The sequence below is a fragment of the Gopherus evgoodei genome, chromosome 1 (genome assembly GCF_007399415.2).
Source record: "Gopherus evgoodei ecotype Sinaloan lineage chromosome 1, rGopEvg1_v1.p, whole genome shotgun sequence".
Lineage (NCBI taxonomy): Eukaryota > Metazoa > Chordata > Testudines > Testudinidae > Gopherus > Gopherus evgoodei.
In genome coordinates this window covers 226,679,216-226,700,082 of record NC_044322.1, presented here as the reverse complement: position 1 = coordinate 226,700,082, position 20,867 = coordinate 226,679,216, and the positions used below count along the sequence as shown (strand labels likewise).

At 43.3% G+C, this 20,867-nt stretch overlaps 1 protein-coding gene across 3 annotated transcripts in view; it reads right to left on the bottom strand.

The window, feature by feature from the left end:
• Window positions 1-7,093: 7,093 nt before the first annotated feature.
• TSPAN9 (tetraspanin 9) overlaps window positions 7,094-20,867 on the bottom strand; it is a 285,562-nt gene continuing 271,788 nt past the window's right edge. For all 3 annotated transcript variants that reach the window (XM_030538453.1, XM_030538462.1, XM_030538447.1), the window contains 5 exons: window positions 18,805-18,879; window positions 15,011-15,112; window positions 14,176-14,307; window positions 14,007-14,090; window positions 7,094-11,487 (listed from right to left, as the gene is read on the bottom strand). In XM_030538453.1, the coding sequence (XP_030394313.1) occupies window positions 11,416-11,487; window positions 14,007-14,090; window positions 14,176-14,307; window positions 15,011-15,112; window positions 18,805-18,879 (465 nt within the window). In that variant the 3' untranslated portion in view covers window positions 7,094-11,415. The remainder of the gene's footprint in view (window positions 11,488-14,006; window positions 14,091-14,175; window positions 14,308-15,010; window positions 15,113-18,804; window positions 18,880-20,867) is intronic.

The window sequence follows — 20,867 nt, the reverse complement described above, 5'->3', positions numbered from 1 at the left end:
ATTGTCCTATAGATATTTGAAGCAGGAAAGCAGTGCCATCATTGTGAGGGATGTTGGTGTAGAGGCAGGTGACAACATCCATCGTGATAAGGATGGTGCTCTGAGGAAGGTTGTTAGTGTTGCAGAGTTTCTGGAGGAAGTAGGTTGTGTCCTGGAGGAAGTTGACTCCTTGTGTGGTGAACGGTTTGATTATGGTTTCTATGAGTCCTGATATTCACAGAAACCATTATCAAACCACTCACCACACAAAGTGCCAGCTTCCTCCAGGACAATCATACATATCTTATCAAAGACTAAGATTTAAGGATAATGGAAACTGAAAAAAGAACAGGAGTACTTGTGGCATCTTAGAGACTAACAAATTTATCTCTAAGGGGCCACAAGTACTCCTGTTCTTTTTGCGGAATCAGACTAACACGGCTGCTACTCTGGAACTGAAAAGTTATACATAAAATAAAATCATAACATGCTTTCTAGAGATTAAACTTCATTTAGCAGGCTAACAGTTTATCTACAGAAGATTTCCTCACCCCAAATGTCTTTTGCAGCATTTCAGCCAAGCCTAACTGAGATCCTGTTTTCATGAATGTAAATTCATTGTCCATTTAAATTCCTCAAGTGCAGGATAAAGGGATGTCTCCTTGCCTTCTTCTTAAATCCCCAGAGGTCACAGTCTTTGTGCATGGCCAGGCTAACCTCCCTGGTTTGTTTTTGCCTCTGTGCTCCTTTCCTGTTGACTCCTTATGTAAATAGGCCTTCCATTGTGTTGGGATACAATGCTTAATGTACCTGGCAGACATCCTTTGTGTGACTCAAAACTTGTTCGTCAGCTCTGCCTTGGACACAGACTTTAAAACATATATTCAGTACACCTACTCATCTCCTTAAATATCATCCACACTAATCATTGTGAGATGTCTGAGACCTCACATGACATCGTTGATGGATAAATACTACACCATCAATGTGTGAGTGAGTTTGTCAGGCCAGTTAGGAGGTACTGTTACAGAACAGTGAACCCTCTGCCATATGCTACAAATGGGCCTCTATGTCACACTCCTCCATTAACCAGCTTGTAAATTGGATGCAAATGTAGCCCTCATTCAGGTTAATGACCATTTACCCTGTACCATTATTCCATCAGTATCCATTACCTATCCTGGTTTAAGGGATATATAGAACAGATATGCCTTGACTGATTAATAACTACAGATTCCTGCTGGAATAAAATTAGAAAAACTCTGCACCTCTGTGTATCCCAAAATATTATCCATTTAAGAAAAAGACAATAAGAAAATGGTTCACATCAAGTGAGACACTTTGTCTAAGGACTCAGAGATCAGCCAAGATCGGGAATTCCTCTCTGCAAGAACAGAAACTAAAATGACTAATGAGAGTATTGTTAATCACTTAGGCAAGAATCTCTCCGAATTTACATATGCATAAAACCTCTTTTCCCCTCCAACCTAGCTAAAAATAACTCCAAGTTACCAAGCAAGGGTCACACCCTTCTTTCCTATGCAAAATGTTTTCACTCCAAAGTATAAACCATACATTATTCACCGTATATCTCTTTCACCGACAATTAGAAACTGTACATTTGTTTGCCTTGTGTGTCAGATGTACATCCTTCTGCATGTGAAAAATGCCTCTCGTTCTACTGTTGTATGCAGTGTAGTTGTAGCTGTGTCAGTCCCAGGATATTAGAGAGACGAGGTGGGTGAGGTAATAGCTATTATTGGCCCAACTTCTGCTGGTGAGAGAGACAAGCTTTCAAGTCACCCAGCGCTCTTCTTCAGGTCTCCAGTAGACCTCTGTGTGATCTGTGGGCTCGAAAGCTTGACTCTCTCACCAACAGAAGCAAGTCCAATAAAACAGCTGTTCTCTACCACGGGTCCAAGGTCCCCTGGGGGTCCACGAGCCCTTTCAAGGGGTCCATGGGGCCCCACGGCTGAAAACCAGAGCCTGAGCCCTAGTGCTGCCCATGGGACTGAAGCTGGGAGGTGCAGGACTAAATCCCAGAGCCCCAAGCCCTGGTGCTCCCTGTGGGGCAGAAGCCCTGAGCCCATCAGCACAGTTGGGGACCTGGAGGGCATTGCCCCCACCCCAAACTGCAGCACAAGAGCACAGCGCTCCTGGGGGTCAGCTCCGCACCTTCCTCCCCAACTCCTCTCCTCGGCCCCTGGCCAGGTCAGAGGCGGGAAGCCAGAAACAGTTGTTTCGTGGCAGCAAGTGCTGGAAGGGAGGGAGGAGGAGGGAAAATGCTGCCCGCTCTGGGAAGAGCTGGGGCTGGGGCAGGGATTTGGGGAAGGAGTCCAATGGGGCAGGGAGGGGGCAGAGACTTTGGGGAAGAGGTTGGAATGGGGGCCAGCGCCCACTGGCGCCGGGAAAAGTTGGCACCTATGGGTACGTCCTCCCTGCACCCAGGGCTACCCTGTCTGCACACAGCCCCTAGCTACGCCCTCCCTGCACCCTGAGCTATTCCCCCTGCCCACAAACAGCCCCTAGCTACCCCCTCCCTGCACGCTGAGCTGTTTTCAAACTTTTTGAGCTAAGCCCCTGACCTTTGAGTTATAATTTTTGGTTGCTGGGTGGCCTCCTGAGGTGAGTTAGGGGGTGGAGGTGGCACTCCCTCCCTGGACCCTGCCATGCAGCGGTGGCTCGAGCCCCGCAGGCCCTTACCCCCCCAAAACAGAAGTCAAACTATGCCTATGCTTGAGAGTTCTGCCCCAAGCCTCCCGTCCCCCCGACTTCTGCTAGGCCCTGGAGTTTTTCTAGCATGTTGAGAGGAGCCTCGGAAAGAAAAAGGTTTAGAACCCCTCCCCCACCTTGTCTCTCTTGTTCTATTGTAAGTCTTAAATAAGGTGAAATGCATGTGTACAATCAAAGAGCGTATGGAATACGTCCACCAAATTTAGAAGAGTATAAGGATTTTTGTTTGTTTGTTATCGTAAATAATTGTTGCGCTCTAGAAGTAATGGAAATTATGTGGCATAAGGAAGGAGAATTGTTAAAAGACATAAATCAGAGTATAACTCTGGGATAAGTAAGAGAAATTGCTTAATAGAGGGGATCCGAATTGATAGTCGGGGCTAATAATGAAATACAATCCTTGAAATGAATCAAACTTAAAAAGCCTCCGATAAGAAATGGATTGAAGACATTTGTTTTACACCAGTGCCATCTACTGGATACCAGTGAAAGCAGCAAAGAAATGGAAAGCTAAAACCTAAGCACTCACTTGGCATGTGTACAGTGGGAATAAGAGGATTGCCCCCTCCTACAAGCCCTGAAACCAGAGTCACCATAGGCTCAGGAGAGTTGACTGAACCCAACACAAGAAGCTGCAGATCCCAAATGCAACCAATGCCTGGAGCTATAAAATCTAAGTGGCACATTGGCAAATTCATAAATTGACCCTCTTTCACAAGTTCTCTCTTCAAGGGAGTGTCTTCACTTGTGGGAATCAATCCCTATGCACCACTGCTGCATTCTCAGGAAATCCCTCAAACTTTTCTGTTAGCTGCTCACAACGGGTGCTTGTGTATTTCAGCTCCACTTCCCAGTATCAACATTGCCTCAACTGCCCCAAACTATGCAGCCAAACACCACACGTTTTCCAAAGAACCATACGTTCTCAGCCCCTCTGCCAATGATGCTGGCTTTGATGCCCTATTCATCTCCTGTTCCAGTGCCCATCTCCATGCCTATACCCTATGTGAGGAATACCCACTGCTTCTCAATTCACCAAGTGATCACCCTCCTCACATTGAAGTCCCTCCTCAAAGCCTCACTTCTTCAGCAATGCCCCCAAAGAGGAGAGCCAAACCACCTAAGGAAAAACCTTCTGACTTGCAGTGTGTCCTGAATTCTCCGTTTCCATTAGGCAGTAAGCTTTCTGGGGCAGGGACTATCTTCCTTCCGCACCTTGTGTAGCACCAACCACATTACCACTGGCATACAACCCTAGGAACTCTCTTTTATTTTCAATTACCCTTTTAAACCCAGCATTATCTGTACTCTTGTTCAGATCACTCCCTGTGGAGAAATACTGTCACCTTCTCTCTTCACTGCTCTTCTTCTCTGTTCATTTGTTATAACAGAGTGTTCACAGGAAATAGAGCATTGATACATCAGGGAATGTCAGTGACCTCATCTGTTAAAATACAGACCTATCTCTTGGCTTACTTTTAACAACTGCAGCTGCTAATTATTTTGGGGGGCCATAGGAGGGGGAATAAAGGTCAAACATACATCCCTTTTCTTATGTCCTTTATTTTTATATGTAATACTAATACAAAATAATTTGTACAAAAGCTAAAGTAGGTATTGCATAGAAGGAACACGGGTGTGAATGTAACCTGGATGGAATGGCACATTAGGTTCTAATAGCTACCACACATACAAATGTTCTGGGTCTGCAAGTGTATTTCTGGTATAAAAATATCTCCATGTTTCACACAAGAGCTAAGTGATGAAGCCAACAAATTAAATTTAAAAGGAAATTATTTCAGGACACTAATTGTGCCTTATTGCATTCTGCTTCCCCCCAATTCCCTTTTACACACAGACCACATTGCCAGAAATATATTTGTTGGGAAAATGTCCTTTTTCTCCTTGCCATCTTTATTCCAATAAATCACGGCATCTTTGATGCAATACAAATGATATGCTTAGTTTGTCTAAATGTATGGTATCAAAAATACCGAGTGGATGAGTTACATTACACTCCACCTGTGACTTTCAAATGCGCTTTTCGGCATATTATTCTACTACAGATACACTCTCGGAACTCAGTCACTCAATGCAACATGCACAAGATAAAACTCTAAAGGCAATTGACGTTCACTTGAGTATAACTGTGACTTGGTTTTAATACCTACTATTCAACCTATCAATGGACAAAGAGTGCACTTTATTTACACCAGCACTATTACAGCTATCAGTGTTGGGCAATGTCACCAAATGTTATCAATTTGATATTTGGTTTGAAGTGCTAAAGGCACCTACATTTCTATTTGGTGTATCATCTTCAGTTCCTCAGTCCCCTCCTCTCTCCTCTTTAACACAGCCATGACTAGGGGGCTGTCCATCATTTAGGTAACTAATTTTTCAGTGATTTCCAAGATCCACCTACCCTTGCAACACTTTGTAACACTGAGACGGACACTCAAAATTAAGGACTCATCCACCCCTCATGAATTACGTGCTTTATGGGCAGCCCCTAATGGTGAAGCACTGATCCTCCCCCCTCCCTCCCTAGCCAAGACCCTATTACAAGTAATTCCCTATGCTTCCCACAATTTTGCCCTACCCCTGGAAAACACCCTCCAGGCAGCCAATTCCCTGCCTCTGTCCCTCCCAGTCTCCCCATTTCTAACTCCATGAAGGTTCAAACTCTTATTCTGACAGTATTCATTCCAGGACAACCCTTCCTTCCCAGTTTGACAGTCAAAACAACTGGCATTGGGGAAGCAAATCAAGTGGGTATCTGGAGCTGGGGTACCTGTTCCAGGCAATAGCCTCAGCTTGTTCCTGATTCCCCAGTACCAGAAACTCTGCACAGCCTCCCAGCCCTACAGCCCCCTAAGGGTATGTTTACACTACAGTGAAAAACCCACAGCTGGCCTGTGCCAGGTGACTCAGGCTCAGGCTGCAGGGCTGCTCCATTACAGTGTGCACTTCTGGGCTCGGGCTGGAGCCTGGACTCTCGCACCCGAGAGTCCCAGAGCTTGAGCCCAGAAGTGCACATTGCAATGAAGCAACCCCATAGCCCAAGTCATGCAATCCTGAGTCAGCTGGCATGGGCCAGGAGCAGGTGTCTCGTTGCTGTGTAGACATACCCTTAGTAACCCCACAAGCCTTAAAATCTGGCATTTCTAAAAGTGGAACTGGTTAAGTAGCTAAGGGTAAAAGCCGAGATCAGCAATAAAGCAAAGATCAGAATTCAGTGCGTGTGGACATGGAGCTGTAAACCTGGCCAATGGTGCATGTACACTACCACACAAAAGTGCACACAGGCTCCTGAAAGTATGGTACTGAAACGCATTTCCTTGACTACATAAGGAATTAGTGGGGAGTGAGTTATTTTTTAATTCTCTTATAGTGGTGACAACTACAGTAAAGTGGACTAAACACCTTTAAGCACCTCTGGTTTGTCTGTTAAGCCAACCTTTTAAATATGAATTCTTACTGTTTCCAGGAGACTGTCCTCACAGACAATGTATATTGGGCCAAATGAGTATCCCTGCACCATGAATACTTTGGGGTCAGCAACCTTCGGCATGCAGCCCACCAAGGTAATCTGCTAGCAGGCTGTAAGACATTTTGTTTACATTGACTGTCTGCAGGCACAGCCCCCCGCAGCTCCCAGAGGCTGCGGTTCACTGTTCCCAGCCAATGGGAGCTGCGGGAAGCAGTGGCCAGCACATCCCCCTCCCCCAGTCTTTTGTATGTAACTCCAGTCACTAAGTAAAATCCTGGAGAAAGGTTACCCAAGACCCCCAACAAGTCCTCCAGAAAAACACAGAATTTAATTTCCTGATACTTGCGAAGTAAAAGGTGGGGGGAAAACAGGGGAACACCCCCTGCCGCCAACAAAAGAACATAAAGTATTTGGCCGTTCTTTATAAAACCAGAAGAGGGGTCTAAGCCCAAGCCCCCTTTCTTCCCCAAACATACCCTTTGGCGGGTTACTTATTTTTAACCTTTCTGACTGCCTTAATATACAACAGTTTGGAGCCATTTCTTGTCAAGTGACACATGAAGCGATCAGAAATCTCACCAATGGTCACTTTCTTTAAATTTGCTCCCAACAGCTGCTCATAGACTCATAGCCCACATCCAGACTACCCCGCCATATCGGCGGGTTAAAATCGATTGCTCGGGGATCGATATATCGCGTCTAGTCTAGACGCGATATATCGATCCCCGAGCGCGCTTACATCGATTCCAGAACTCCATCAACCCGAACGGAGTTCCGGAATCGACACGGAGAGCCGCGGACATCGATCCCGCGCCGTCTGGACGGGTGAGTAATTCAATCTTAGATATTCGACTTCAGCTACGTTATTCACGTAGCTGAAGTTGCGTATCTAAGATCGATTTTCCTCCCCTAGTCTGGACGAGGCCATAGACTTTAGGGTCAGAAGGGACCACCATGATCATCTGCTTTGAGAGCTCCTGCAGCAATTGCTTTGAGCATGTCATTTCAGGGCACTTACTCTGCTACAGTCAAAAGTTAAAGATTTGGCAACGCTGTGCCAGAAAACTGTCTGACTTCACTTTTAGAAGTATTTTGTTCCATTCTCCGGAGGCTTGGAGTCTGAGGTCCTATTGGGATCCAAGAAGTGGGCAGGCTTAAAGGACCTCCCCCCAGCCTAAGGGGAGGATCCACAGGACCTGGAAGCCAAATGATTCCGGGAGACAACTAATGAGATAACAGGGACAGGAGCAAGGTCAACTGGGCACCATCAACTGCCCTTGAAGTCAATGAAACTAAGAATGCGCAGCATCTCACAACTTAGCACCCTGCAAGATCAGACCTGTAGTGCTGAATTCTCTGAACCTTAGCCACTTACCCTCAGTCCTATGAGCTTCCTATTTCCCCTAGAGAATGAGTCCCTGTTACATTTGGATAATGGTTTTCTGCAGTAGCCACTGTAATTAATTGTGGAAATAAAATGCACTCTGGCCTTGTTTCTTAATTAGGAATACAGGTAAACATAAAGGGCCAGACTGAGGAAAATAGCCCTGGTTTCTGGACATTATGCACCCAGGATTTGAAAGCCACATGCTTGGAAGTGTAAGCAGTTACCTGTCATAAAGAAAAAGCCCTTTTCCCTCTTGACAGTTCTGACACTGCTACTGAATTAAATATGGACACCCTCTACTGCTATAAGTCTTACCCGCCTCTCTGAAATCCAAAGATGTATCAATCAGATTTTAAGCTCCTCTACAGTTTAGGCTTATATATAAAAACCTGGGTGCAAAAAGCACAACAAAATATCATGTATGCAAAATTCTAAAATGACACTTTAAAAAGCAACAAAACTTTGATACAGTTGAACTGAACTTCAATGATATATATATATATATGCATATATAAATACAAATCAACATTTGTATACACTTAAAATACTTTTACTCAGTATCAGTTTTTATTTAAAAACATGCTAAAAATGTGTAGTTAAATAATCAAAGCAATGTTTTGGAAAAATGCACAGACAGCCATCCACCAATACAAGCAAAAAAGTGCATTTTTAAACAAAATCGATATCCCTTTCACTAAACAGTCAAAGGACATTAGTATCTTCTCTGATGTATACCAACAAATATAATCTAATGATTTTTTTATGGCTGGCTTTTGTCACCTTAAGAACAGTGTTGCTTTTTCTTTGTTTTCAAAACACAGGTTTTCCTGTTATATGGTTTGATATTCAGCTACTGTACTATAATGCTAATTGTTTACTTAATTTGCTTAATTCCCTTTCCATAGTCAGCTAAAGCGAGACTTGACAATACTGTTTGTGTAATTATCTCTGTTAATACTGTACTTAAAATGCTAAAAGAATTCATGAAAAAAAGAATTTTCAATATCTATCTTGCTATCAGGTCATAAAACATAACTGAGCATTCTACAAAAAATAAGTTTTAAGGAAAGGCAAAATAGCTTTAGTTTTCCACTATGTATTTTGCCTTCATGGTTACTTGTATAAATGCATTCTGCTTTCATTTTTTTCTTTTTTTTACAAAAACCAACCACAGATTACAATGTAAGATTTCAACAGGTACCACTGTGCGTCTTCAGAAGGATTAGCATCCTGGTCTTGCTTATTTTTCCACCCTTCTATGTTTGTCTGAGAGAGAAAACGTTGGTATTTTACAAGGGAAAGCAAAATAACCCTACCATAAAAGATAAAGAAGTAGAGCTATGGATTAAAGATAGACATTTTTTAAAATGCAAAAATTCAAAACTTATCATTTTTTTGGAAACTTTGGAGACTATCTTACACATAGCAGCAAATATGCTCAGTGCCGGAGCTCCCATTCTTAACACAGAATGTCTCAAACGGAGCTCAGGCACACATGGTCCCAATTTTTGTTACAATTTAAGTAAACCAGGTTTTGTCTGTATTTTCCCCCTCCTCGTTCCTCAAGTCTTTAAAAGGAAATATGAATGAAGCAGCAGTCACCAATACGGCCAGTGGAAGAATAACTAAAGGGTGAGTATACGCAATCAAACAGGAAGGACGGATTGTATTATCCTGCACCAATAATATGTGCATTAGACCCAACTTTTTCAACCTTGAGGGCCTCAAGTTAGGAACCTAATTCTACATTCTAGGCATGTAAATATGTGGCCTGATTTTCAAAGAACCTGAGCCCCTGCAGTGCCACTGACTTCTATGCAACCTGTAGATAGGAGCTCAACCGCTCTGAAAGTTATCTAAAGAAGTGACCTGCCTAGATATCAATTTAGATGCCTATTGGTAGGCAGCCAAGTTTGAAAATGGTGGACTAGATTCTCAAGGCCTGATTGTCACTTATATTAATGCTCCTTCACATCACTCTGTGTAAATGGGCCTTAAAGTTGGCATACAGTACATTTACACTCACTTCAAGGCCCCTTTACACTGTCAGAGAGGTGTAAAGGTGCTTCAGGTAAATAAGAATAAGGACCTCAAATCTGTAAGCATCACTGCACTACTTTGATAGCAGATGATAAACATCTGTCCACTTCAACAGCTATCTGGGCCCAGCAAGTAATAAATTAGCATTAAAATGTATTTTAAAATTACCACTAAGTTTTATAGTAAATGTCTGACTAAAATAAAACCAGAGTGTCCACAAAATGACTGAAGTTTCATTTTCATTCATACTTTCCTTCATGAAGCAGCAAAATGTAAGAAAGACCTCTGCCAAAAAAAACCAACAACAAAACTAGTCAAGCAGGGGCCACTGTGAAAGAAGCAGCATTCAAACTAGAGAGGAATATGTTCAAGTTTTCTAGCAGGAATGTCAGTAGAAATGTGTGTTGTAATGAGTTCTGAACTACCATGTAGTACGTCTGACTTGGAAAACAGAAGACAAAAGTCAACACTGTATGTGCAAAGATACAAACAGGTTCTGAGCACCTATCTGAGCAACTGATTTCAGAGTGAAAACGTAAATCATGCCTTTCCCGCTCTCTTGGGACATACGGCACACCGTTCCCCCACTTGCCTTTAACCAGCTTTATACCTCCGGGGTTGTTCAAAAGCTACCTCGCCAGCCTGGCAAAACTGCACCCATTGTCAAGTAAATGCCTTTCAGGAAAACTGACAATGAACCGATTGTGCTCCCCTTATGATGTACAGCACCGTGCACAATAAGCCATCCCACTGAAATCAATGAGACTACTTAGAAAGTAAACTACTACTCAATGGGCCAGAGAGGAAGCCCCTTCCTGGTGCCAGTGAGCAGTTACTCACCTGATACACTTACTCACACTGAATAGTATCATGCTGAAAGTAGTCCCATTCAATAGGCCTACCTGAGGAGTAAGGTGCTACTCATTGTGGATAAAGGCATCGCAATCTAGCCCATTGAGAGTAAGGGGTTCACCATTTAGCCCAGTGAGAGTAAGGGCAACCCAATCTGGCCCTAAAGTACTGAGCCACCTGATTGAAAGGACTGTCATCAATATAGTAAGGGTACAAACCCACGGTAGCTCAGACGATGCAGTTAAATGTAACCTCCCTAGGGACTTTACAACAGTCATGTCTTTTTTATCTTTAGTTTAAAAGGTGGAAATAATGTGTCCTTCAAAGATCGCACAGTGGTTCCTAGATTAAAATATGACAGATGTAAAACAAAACAGTAAGAAGTTACAAATCAGGCTACTAAATTCTAAGCGATCTCTATAATAAAAAAGTATACAGCATAAGGTACAAAAAGCTGCAAGTAAGCAGCTCTGATTCCTAGGGCTCTCAGTCTGAGTGGCTTTCCCAAGTCTTCCAGTATGTCAGACATGAACGGTTTGAGACTTATCAGAAGACTTCAAAGAATTCTCTCGAAGTTAAACACACATCTATCACGTTATCCTTGCATGTCTAACGACAGTTAGTAGAGCAAAGCATTTCCTTAAATAAAGTTACGGAAAAGTTTAATAGATCTATGAATTAGTGTAGAAAACTGATTTGTTTTTATTATTTTTCCTTTTCTTCTTTGGCAAATAAATGGCAAATGCAAAACAGAAACTAAAAAGTAAGTCAAGTAGCAAGTTGTGCTAGTAATCAGTCAAGTAATGATGACGTAGATTGATCGGTGGGATGAATGCCTTCAGCAGAGCAAAGCTTGATTTTTCTTTTCAGTTGTTTTGCTTTGTTTTTAATGGCAAGACAGAAGTGTAGATGCAGTTAACATTTTGAAGATTTAAGCATCATATTTTTTACCAGTCCTATGAATCTGCTGGAAGAGTGTCATGGAGAAGGCCATGCCAAGTATCTGAAAGAAAGCAAATATTATGGGCTAGCTATAGTGACACCTTCAAAACTGTGCTGATGGTATTTTATCTGAGGATGCTTGAATTTTCTGACACCCAACACTAATAAAATTCCTCCAGCCAAGACTTTCAGCAGTGATTAGTGATTTTGGTTGCCCAACATCAGACCCTTAAAGAGGCCTGGCATTCAGAGGGCAGGTGATCAAAATTTGTTGAAAATATCTCCCCCTTTAAGGTGCCTCAAGCTGGGTTTCCATAAATCACTGTCACTTTTGAACATCTTGTCCTAGAGGTGTGCCGTGTTGCAAGTTAGCATCAGAAAATCAAAAGAACAGCAAGAAAATCACCTGAGGCCAACATACAACAAATACAGTTGTACAGTACGAGAGAGACAATTATTAGGCCTAGTCTCTTTTTTAAACTGCAAAAAGAAAATATCAGGCCTGACTCATTTTTTAATTGGAACCTGTTTGGTCGCTTCTGAATTACTCTTTTTCCATATGACTGACAGGTACAGGGGTTGTCATAAAAAGTCCATATTTGCAACAGATTACATAGTTACCAAAGGGTCAAGTACTGCAAATCATACAATGGGTTTGCACACACGGTAGCTGATGATCAAATTTGGCCTAAAGTTATATCCTATAAAGTGTAAGGGAAAAATCATGTCATCTCAGATAGCACGTTATGGTTTAAATGAGGGTAATTGCCGGTTTGATTTAAGTGTCAACCACTGCAGTAGTGATAATGCAACAAAACACTGAACTTTCATCTAGAATACTTCAACTCCACTACCTGTTCTTATTTGTGAAGACTAGGAAAGCTGGCCTATCTGATGGGGTTGTGAGGCTTTGTTCCTTGATATCTGAGGTTACTCTAAGCATTTCCCACCTGAAGTCACAAAATATTGCGACCCTCCTTGGATCTCTAGCAAGGTGCTCAAAGCTTTCGATAGCTCTGATAACACCTAACCATTGTAAGAGTCATGAAAGAAACGGAAATAGTTTCCAAAATCTTCTTTGTCACACAAGGTGCCATGAAGGCACAAAACTGCTGGCCTTTTAAAAGCATGTCTCTCATTCTTCAGTTACCAGACACAGGGGCGACTCTAGACATTTCGCCGCCCCAAGCACGGCGGCATACTGTGGGGGGCACTCTGCTGGTCGCTGGTCCCGCGGCTCCGGTCGACGTCCCACAGGCGTGCCTGCGGAGGGTCCGCTGGTCCCGCGGCTTCAGTGGAGCCGCGGGACCAGCGGATCCTCTGCAGGCACACCTGCGGGAGGTCCACCAGAGCCGCGGGACCAGCGGACCCTCCACAGGCATGCTGCCGAAGCCACCCTGCCTGCCGCCCTCCTGGCAACCGGCAGAGCGCCCCCCGCAGCATGCCATCCCAAGCACGTGCTTGGCATGCTGGGGCCTGGAGCCGCCCCTGACCAGACAATAGGGTAGAGCAGGCAGCTTGTTGCTTTTTTCCAAAGCACAGAAGTTACCCTAAAAACCTACTGAAGTTAATGGAGAGTTCGCTCTTTTTTGCAGGTCTTTTTTAAACTAACCTGTACAACTCAATCACCATAATTTCATTCTATATTCTATAACATGATTTTATGGCTATAAAAAGCAGATTAATTCTCTAATTAAATTCTATAGGACGTTTCCCCTATGTGTTTAAATAAAATAAACATTTTTAAAGTATGCTAATTTCACAAGCGGCAGACATGAGTGAATCTCTATGGATGGCCACCATTGTGAATTCAGTGTTCTTCACTGCCACTTACAAGTGAGCCTTCAATGTCAACGTGCACATAACTAGAACATCACTGGACATCATCATTTTCAAAACAGAGACAAAGTAACCTGTCCTCATTTAGAGACAGACAACCAGCCCCGTTTGGCTGATAGCTTGGAAAAGAAATCTGAATTGCTAAGAAAATTAGGTCACTTAGAAGCAGCTGGACCAATTTTCTCCTCAAAACATAGGAAAAATATTTTGTCCAAGTTTAAGATCAAATATGGGTAGTACCCAGCTATCCTGCCATCTAGGTCTTTTTATGGTGTCTGAGTGCCAACTGGGTCAAAATTAGGAGGGCTGGAAACCAGAGTTAATCATGCAGTATCGTCTTAACAGCACTAACAGTGGTGTTATAATAATTATTTTGCATCTGAAAGCACGAGTTCTACCAGAGGAACAATTATAGCTATCCATGCCCTTTATGGCGGAGTCCATGAAAGGATGAAAAATGCCAGTTCTCACTATTCCCCAAAACCAAAATATGTAATTTGATTCAACAAAATGAAGAATTAGGGAATAGTTCCTGATTTCATTTAACAGGAAGGATAAATCCGCTGAAACTCCAGGGTCCAGCAAAACTGTAAGCTAAGTTCCAGATTCTAAGCTCTCAAATTCAAACAGGGACCTTGGCTACTTGGTGTAAGGGGCGAGGCAACACTTTTGGGCATGATAAAGATAACTACAATAGTAGTAAGTGAGGGGCTACATGTAAGAGTAGAGTATTATCAATACCTGCATTATGAGGATACACATCCCAACTGTCCCGAGAACATGCTTATTATCCTCAAACCACATTTTAACTTTCTCGTAACAACCCTGAAAGAGAAAAAAAAATTCTAAGTCTTGCTCATTTCATGTGTGCACTTAAAAAAAAAACCAAGTTAAACTGAGCAAGCATTACCGTTTTCCACACTAAATCAGTAGAATTCCGTCCACAATCTTGGGAATTTTCCATACAGCATCGGTCTGGGACGACATTTGTCCCCAGGACAGGGAACCAATCAGTATAATCAGTAACCCCACAGCAATGCATCTACAGGCAAAGTACAAAAAGGACCATAAACAGTCTTATCAACAAATGTTTTAAGAAGTGTTACTTCTCTTAACCCGCTGTTGGTTTCTTCACATAGACACCTCATAATTTGCACTTAGATACCACCTCTCACCTGGAGATCACAAAAAGCATTGACAAATATTTAATGCATCTCACAAATAGCCTTTTGTGGAAAATAAGTTTTATTATATCCATTTTGGAGACACAAACCAAGACATTGGAACCTGTGACTACTAAGCCAATGGCATACCTGGGAGTGGAAGCCAGTAGTCCTGAACTCCCATATCTCTGCTCTAACCACTAGAAAACACTCTGCCAACCAAAACCTCATCTGCAACCACTTTCACTTAAACCCAGAGTCTCTGCTACTTTCATATCCCAGGTGGCATTTCAGGATTTGTGATTGTATTCTTCCTTTATCTTTGCTATACAGATCATAACCTCCTCTAGTGGTATTTCTGTCACATAGCTAGTTCCAATGGGTCGCATGAAGGACATTTTACTTTTATACAGCACCTTTCATCCCAAACAAAGGCTAAGGCACTTTATGAATGTAAAGTGATATAGAAATATCTGATGGGTATCAAATCATGTACTTGCCAGTTATGGGACGATACAGAGAAAATATTGTTAACAAAATGATGTGCAGCTAATTTTTTTTTAAATAAAGAAAACGTGTTACCTCTGCCTGAATGATATTCCATGCGTTCTTCAGCCCCACATTATTTTCTGTATTGTAAAGCTGAAGGCCTTCTTTCAAATCCTTCTTTGCATTCTCATTGACCTATTTCCCATCAAAACAAAACACAGCCAGCACTGGTTAAAGGGCAGTATCCCACAAGCAGACTTGTAAACATACACTGCCTTTACCACCCTGGGATGTACATTTTGACAGATAGCTCACCTGAACATCATTGAGCAGAATCCCCAGCTTTAGACCCAAACTCCATTTCACTTTACAATACGAGGTGTCTGCTGTGGATGCCAATTACCTTTGAAGCTCTAGTTTTCCTCCTTGCCCAATTCTGGATTTAGTATTGATTGAGTTCTTTTGAAGTATGGACGTGTAACAGAAAAGCACAGAGAGGAACCAAGCAGCCTCCTCCCTGCTAATGGCTGAACGCATGCTGGGTAATAATTTGCCATCTTTTTTTCCATTTAAAAAAATGTATGGGGATGTGGGGATGAAGCAGGTGACAGACAACATGGGCCACCTCCACAGACATGTGTCATATAATCACATGCAACATGCATGCTGTGCGCACACATATAAGAACAACATTATGCTTCCCTTCACTGTAGATTTAACTCAAGTTATTACTCGAGTGTTGCCTCTACCTTGAGGGCCACCTACACACAAAACCTAATAACTCAAATGTAGTGGTGTTTTTCACTCCAGTTGGCTGGTCCACGGGGCCGGGAGGGGAATAGGCTACAGCAGGCATTAGTACAACTTGTCAGCTACTAACACAGTCGTTCTGTGGCTGCAATCCAAACACTCAGTGACGCTTGTGTGTTATTTTGCAGTGTGACTGCTCTCCCTCGAGCTAGCCTAACTCGAGAGGAGTTAACTCAAGCATAGGTAAGTCGAGTTAAATCTGCAGTGAAGTTAGACACAACCATGTCTAACTACAAATTTCAACATTCTTTCCTACCAAGAATCAGAGTTTGACCTATTTCATTTGTTAAGGTCATTAAACCCAAGAGTCCCAGCCTCATTGTAATAATTTGTGCCTTTTAGCTGTACATCTTAAAGTGTTTCATAATCATCAAGAAACAAATCAGCATACGAAGCCATGGGAGAGAGGGAAATATCATCCCCATTCTACAGATAGGGTACATGAGGCACAGAGAAGTTAAGGCCAAGATTTTCAAATGTGTCCACGAATTCCAGGGGCCAAAGTTTATGGGTGTCCAACTTGACTCCCTTACAGCCTGATTTTCAGGGATGCTGAGCACCAGAAGCTCCCACTGTCTTCAAGCAGAGCTTTGAATGCCCAGCACCTCTGAAAAAAAGGAAGTCTCAAGATTTAGATCCAAATAAGTGGACAGCTTTGAAAACATGGATCCAAACAACTGGCCCATAATTACAGAGGGAGACAGTGACTGAGCTGAAATTAAACACGAGTCCCAAACTACAATGGTCAAATATGCAACAAAACCCATTTCACCCTGATTTCATTAAATTTAGAAAGGCTATGTCTGTCCTGCAATCATGGGATGTGAGTGGATTTTGATTAGACATACCCAAGCTAGCTTTCACCTTGCTAGCTAGGATACTGAAGCAATGAACCCAACTTCACCGAAAGAGTTCTGAATCTTTCTGAAGACCTTGTGCATCAAAGTAGGTTCAGGTTCCAAGGTCAGGCCAAATGTTCCTGCCCCACAGGACTCCATCTGCAATTTATCAGATGCTAGTTTGTGCCTGCGAACTTCCAATCTCTCATGTCTTCTAAGCCAGCCAGTAACCCCCTCCCAGTTTCTTCAGGAGATGACTGGCTGGCTTGTTACAGTTAGGCTCTAGAAGGCAGCCAGATGATCTGCTCCCTGCTATCTTCTGCCATAGTATGAGGCCAGTAAGGAAGATCTGCTCCTCTGAATACCCACAATGTCCTTAAGGAGACAGGCTGCCTGCCTGTCACCCACTCAACAATAGTAATGTATCTGAAAAGGTTTCAGCATGCCCTGGCACTGCAATGCACACTCACCCCATTCTGGCTAGGCAGAATGCAGCATGCTAGCAAGGAATCTGGGGATTGTGGGGGTGAGAAAGGGGCTTGTCTTTCCACTTCCCCTGCCTGTGAAGACAGATGGTGGTGAGAATGTGAGAGCTGGCCTGAAGAAGCCACTGGGGAGGTTATCCAGCCACTCACTGAGGACATTGGCGATGAAGGGGGGAGGGTTGCAAGAAATTAAACTTCACAAGGAGACAGCAAAAAGCTCAACTGTGGAGACTGCAGGCCTATGAGAGAGGGACAAAATGGAGGTCCCAGCTTTTGGTTTCAGCTGGAAACTGCAAAACTCAACAGTTCTGCCTCAACCCACACAGAGAATCCATCCACCTTGATGTAAGCAGAGTCAGGATAAGCTCTACACTGACATCTGGTGGAAAGAATTTCAGAGAGTGTATTTGCATAGGCACGCCTACCCTATCCCAGACTGCTGAGCTGTGGGACTGCTTGGTGACAAATTGCTCACCCTCAGTTGGGTAGTACTGGCTAGACATGGGACATGGGTTCCAAAACCCAGAGAATTGAGAGAGGCTGGGGACAGGTATTTGTGCCTGGTGGTGCAGTCTCCTTGTGGAACCAGAAGCACCAGTTGCACCCTCTCCACTGTGGAATGTCAGAGATGACTTTTTTTATTCCCTTAAGAATTTAAATACAGGTTACTGAGCTGAAATCACTCTGGGCTAATGGTGCACTAGCACTGGGGCTCCCCTACTATGAGCTGGAATCACTAAGAGCTGAAAATCACTAAAAGCTAAAATCACTGAGCTGAGAGCACTGAGTACGGTGCTAACTAGTGGGGAGCCCAAAGCTATACTGTGGAACAGAGCAGCTGGCGGAGTGGAGCAGTTGTGGGACGGGCTGGAGCGGAATCACGGGACAGCTGGTGGCAGCGGAGTGGCTGACAGAGCGGAGTAGCTGTGGGACGGGTGGAGCGGCCCACAGAGCGAGCGGAGCCGAGCAGTTTGCAGAGAGAACTGGAGCAGCTCATGGAGCAGAGCAGCTGGTGGAGCGGAGCAGTTTCTGAGGACGGCTGGAGGAGCAGCGTGGAGCGGCTGGTAAAGCGGAGCAGTTCGTGGAGAAGGCGGAAGCAGAACCCACGGAGAGGCAGGGCAGTTGGCCCCGGACCACGTAAGGTGCCCTTTCTATCCAGGCTGGGGGGAGGGACCTCTACAGATAAACTCTCGGACTCTGGGGTGGCATTGACCAGAGACTTTTGGGTTGTTGGACTTTGGGGTGATTGGACTTAAAACCCTAAGGGGAAAAAGGACAGTGCCAAACGTACTTGGAGGTGGGTTTTTGTTTATGGTTTGTGGTGTTTCTCCAATGGGATACCGCATTAATTCCTTCCTTTATTAAAAAGATTTTGCTACACTCAGACTCCGTGCTTGCGAGAGGGGAAGTATTGCCTCCTAGAGGCGCCCAAGGGGGTGTGGTATGTGAGTGTCCCAGGTCACTCGGTGGGGGCTCGAGCCGGTTATGCATTGTGTTACTGAAACGGAACCCCTGGATACTGAACCCGGCCCTTGTTGCTGCCAACTCAGAGGGGCAGAAGGGTTACATTAATCACTCATTACTTTCAGCCAACATGCAAAGGAGGCACACATAAAAATGAAGATCACAAGGTTAAAACAATTTCCACTGAGAAGAGTAAGAAGAATCTAAGCATCTTGGTTTAACAAAAGCAAACAAAAACCAGCTTAGCTGCCAGAACTGATAAACTAATCTACGAGGTATATTTGCTTACCTTGTCCATATAAACAAAGAACAAAATGAGTAATATCAGCTCTGCCAGGAGAATTATCAGCAAAATGATGAAAAACTAGAACAAAGAGAAACAATACATGTATACACACTTCCTGAATAAAGAACAAGTTCAAGCACGCTAGACAAAGGCTGGTGGGTTGACAAACCAACTTTAAAACACAATTTCTCCAGTGCAATACAGACAGGGGGTGTTACAGGAAACTCATGTGAAAATCATGATGGTTGAGAGGACTGCTCTCAGCTATTTGCCCTACACAGAATTTTTTTATGCAGCATGTATTTCACATCATTTTCCCACTGATGAATTATCCCATCCATAATCTAGCCATCCATCTGTTATCCATTTGGGTACCCACAGAATTCATCATTTCAAAGAACTTCAAGAGCATTTTAAACATTACTTAGTGGGCAGATGATATTCAGTACACAGATATACATATGTACATATATTTTATAGTCTGTGATAGTTTGCAATTCAAATCCCAGGAACATATCCTATCCTTTACTCCCCTTACCTCTTCCCAACCTGAAGCAAAATTTATAAATTAGATTTCAAATTTAAAAAGTATATTAATGATATTATTATTCTCCACAACTTCTGCACTATTGTATTTCCATTTTCCCAGCCTAAGTTTTCACTAGACAGGGGTCCAAGCCTAGCTGTTGTTCTCCCCCTTCCAAGTGTAAGGGCTGATCTACACTAAAGCTGTAAGTTGACCTAAGTTATGCTATTTCAGTTACAAAAGTTACTTAACTGAAGTCGACGTGACTTAGGTCTATTTTCAGCGGTGTCTACACTGCCCTGTGTCAATGGGAGGTGCTCTCCCGCCAATTTACCTTCTGTATCTCAGGGAGGTGGAGTACAGATATCGATGGGAGAGCGCTCTGCCATCCATTTAGCTTGTCTTCACCAGACCCGCTAAATCGACACTGCTGCATCTATCGCAGCAGTGCCGATTTAGCCAAAAGTATAGATAAGCCCTAAGTGTAAACCTGTCTTTAAGTGATGTTTGTGCAGGGTGACCAGATATCCCGATTTTATTGGGACAGTCTCAATATATGGGGCTTTTTCTTATATATAGGCTTCTATTACCCCCCACTACCGTTCCGATTTTTCACACTGCCTGTCTGGTCACCCTATCTTTATGTCACACTGGTTTCATTCTCTTGACTGTGCAGTTCACTGGAGCATAGACAGAGAAAGCAGACAATTCCAGCATACTTCCTCAGTATGTTCAGCAAAGTGAACCCAGACACAAAACCTGCTACCCACAAAGATAATTTCCCTGGTGCAGGAACAAAATCCCAGCAGATAAGCTTAACTGCATCTTGACTATTTTTTTTATGCAAAATTATATATTTCAAATAAGGATCTCAGCACTTTTTAAATCTATGGTATGTCAACACTGCAATTGGTGTGTGATTGCCGCATGTGTAGACACACCTGAATAGCTTAGATTTAGCTAGTTTGAATAATAATAGAAGTAAAGCACAGCAGCCTCAGTATGTTCCTCAGCAGCTAGCCCTATGCTGCCTGCAGCTTCACTGATATTCTTATTGAGCTAGCTAGATCAAAGCTAGCTTGGGGTATGTCTACATGGGCTGCAGTCACACTTCTGATAGCAATGCAGACATACCCTACGGTGGATCTAAACATGCTCAGTCATGGGAACACACTTACTCACTCTGATTGCTTCCCAAAGTGCAAGCCTCCAGTATTTGTTACTACTTTAATGACCAAAAGAGGTCTCATATGCACCAGCAAACCAGACACATCCAGGGTTTTAGGGCAGTTTGGACTACAGGGCTGTGAAGGCACTCCTGTACAGATGCTGTGGGCACGAAGTAAGAGGTTTTCCAGTTTGTGTTAACAAGTCCTCTTCAAACAAGACTGCAGTAACGTGAAGTAGGAACATTTTAGCTTGCGCCCACAAGGTTCACACAGAGTAGTTATAACGCAGCACTTTTAGTGCACGTGACTATTCATGTCCCATTGTCCGAACGGCGGAACAGTGTAGACAAGCCCTTATTCCCTTTGTTATT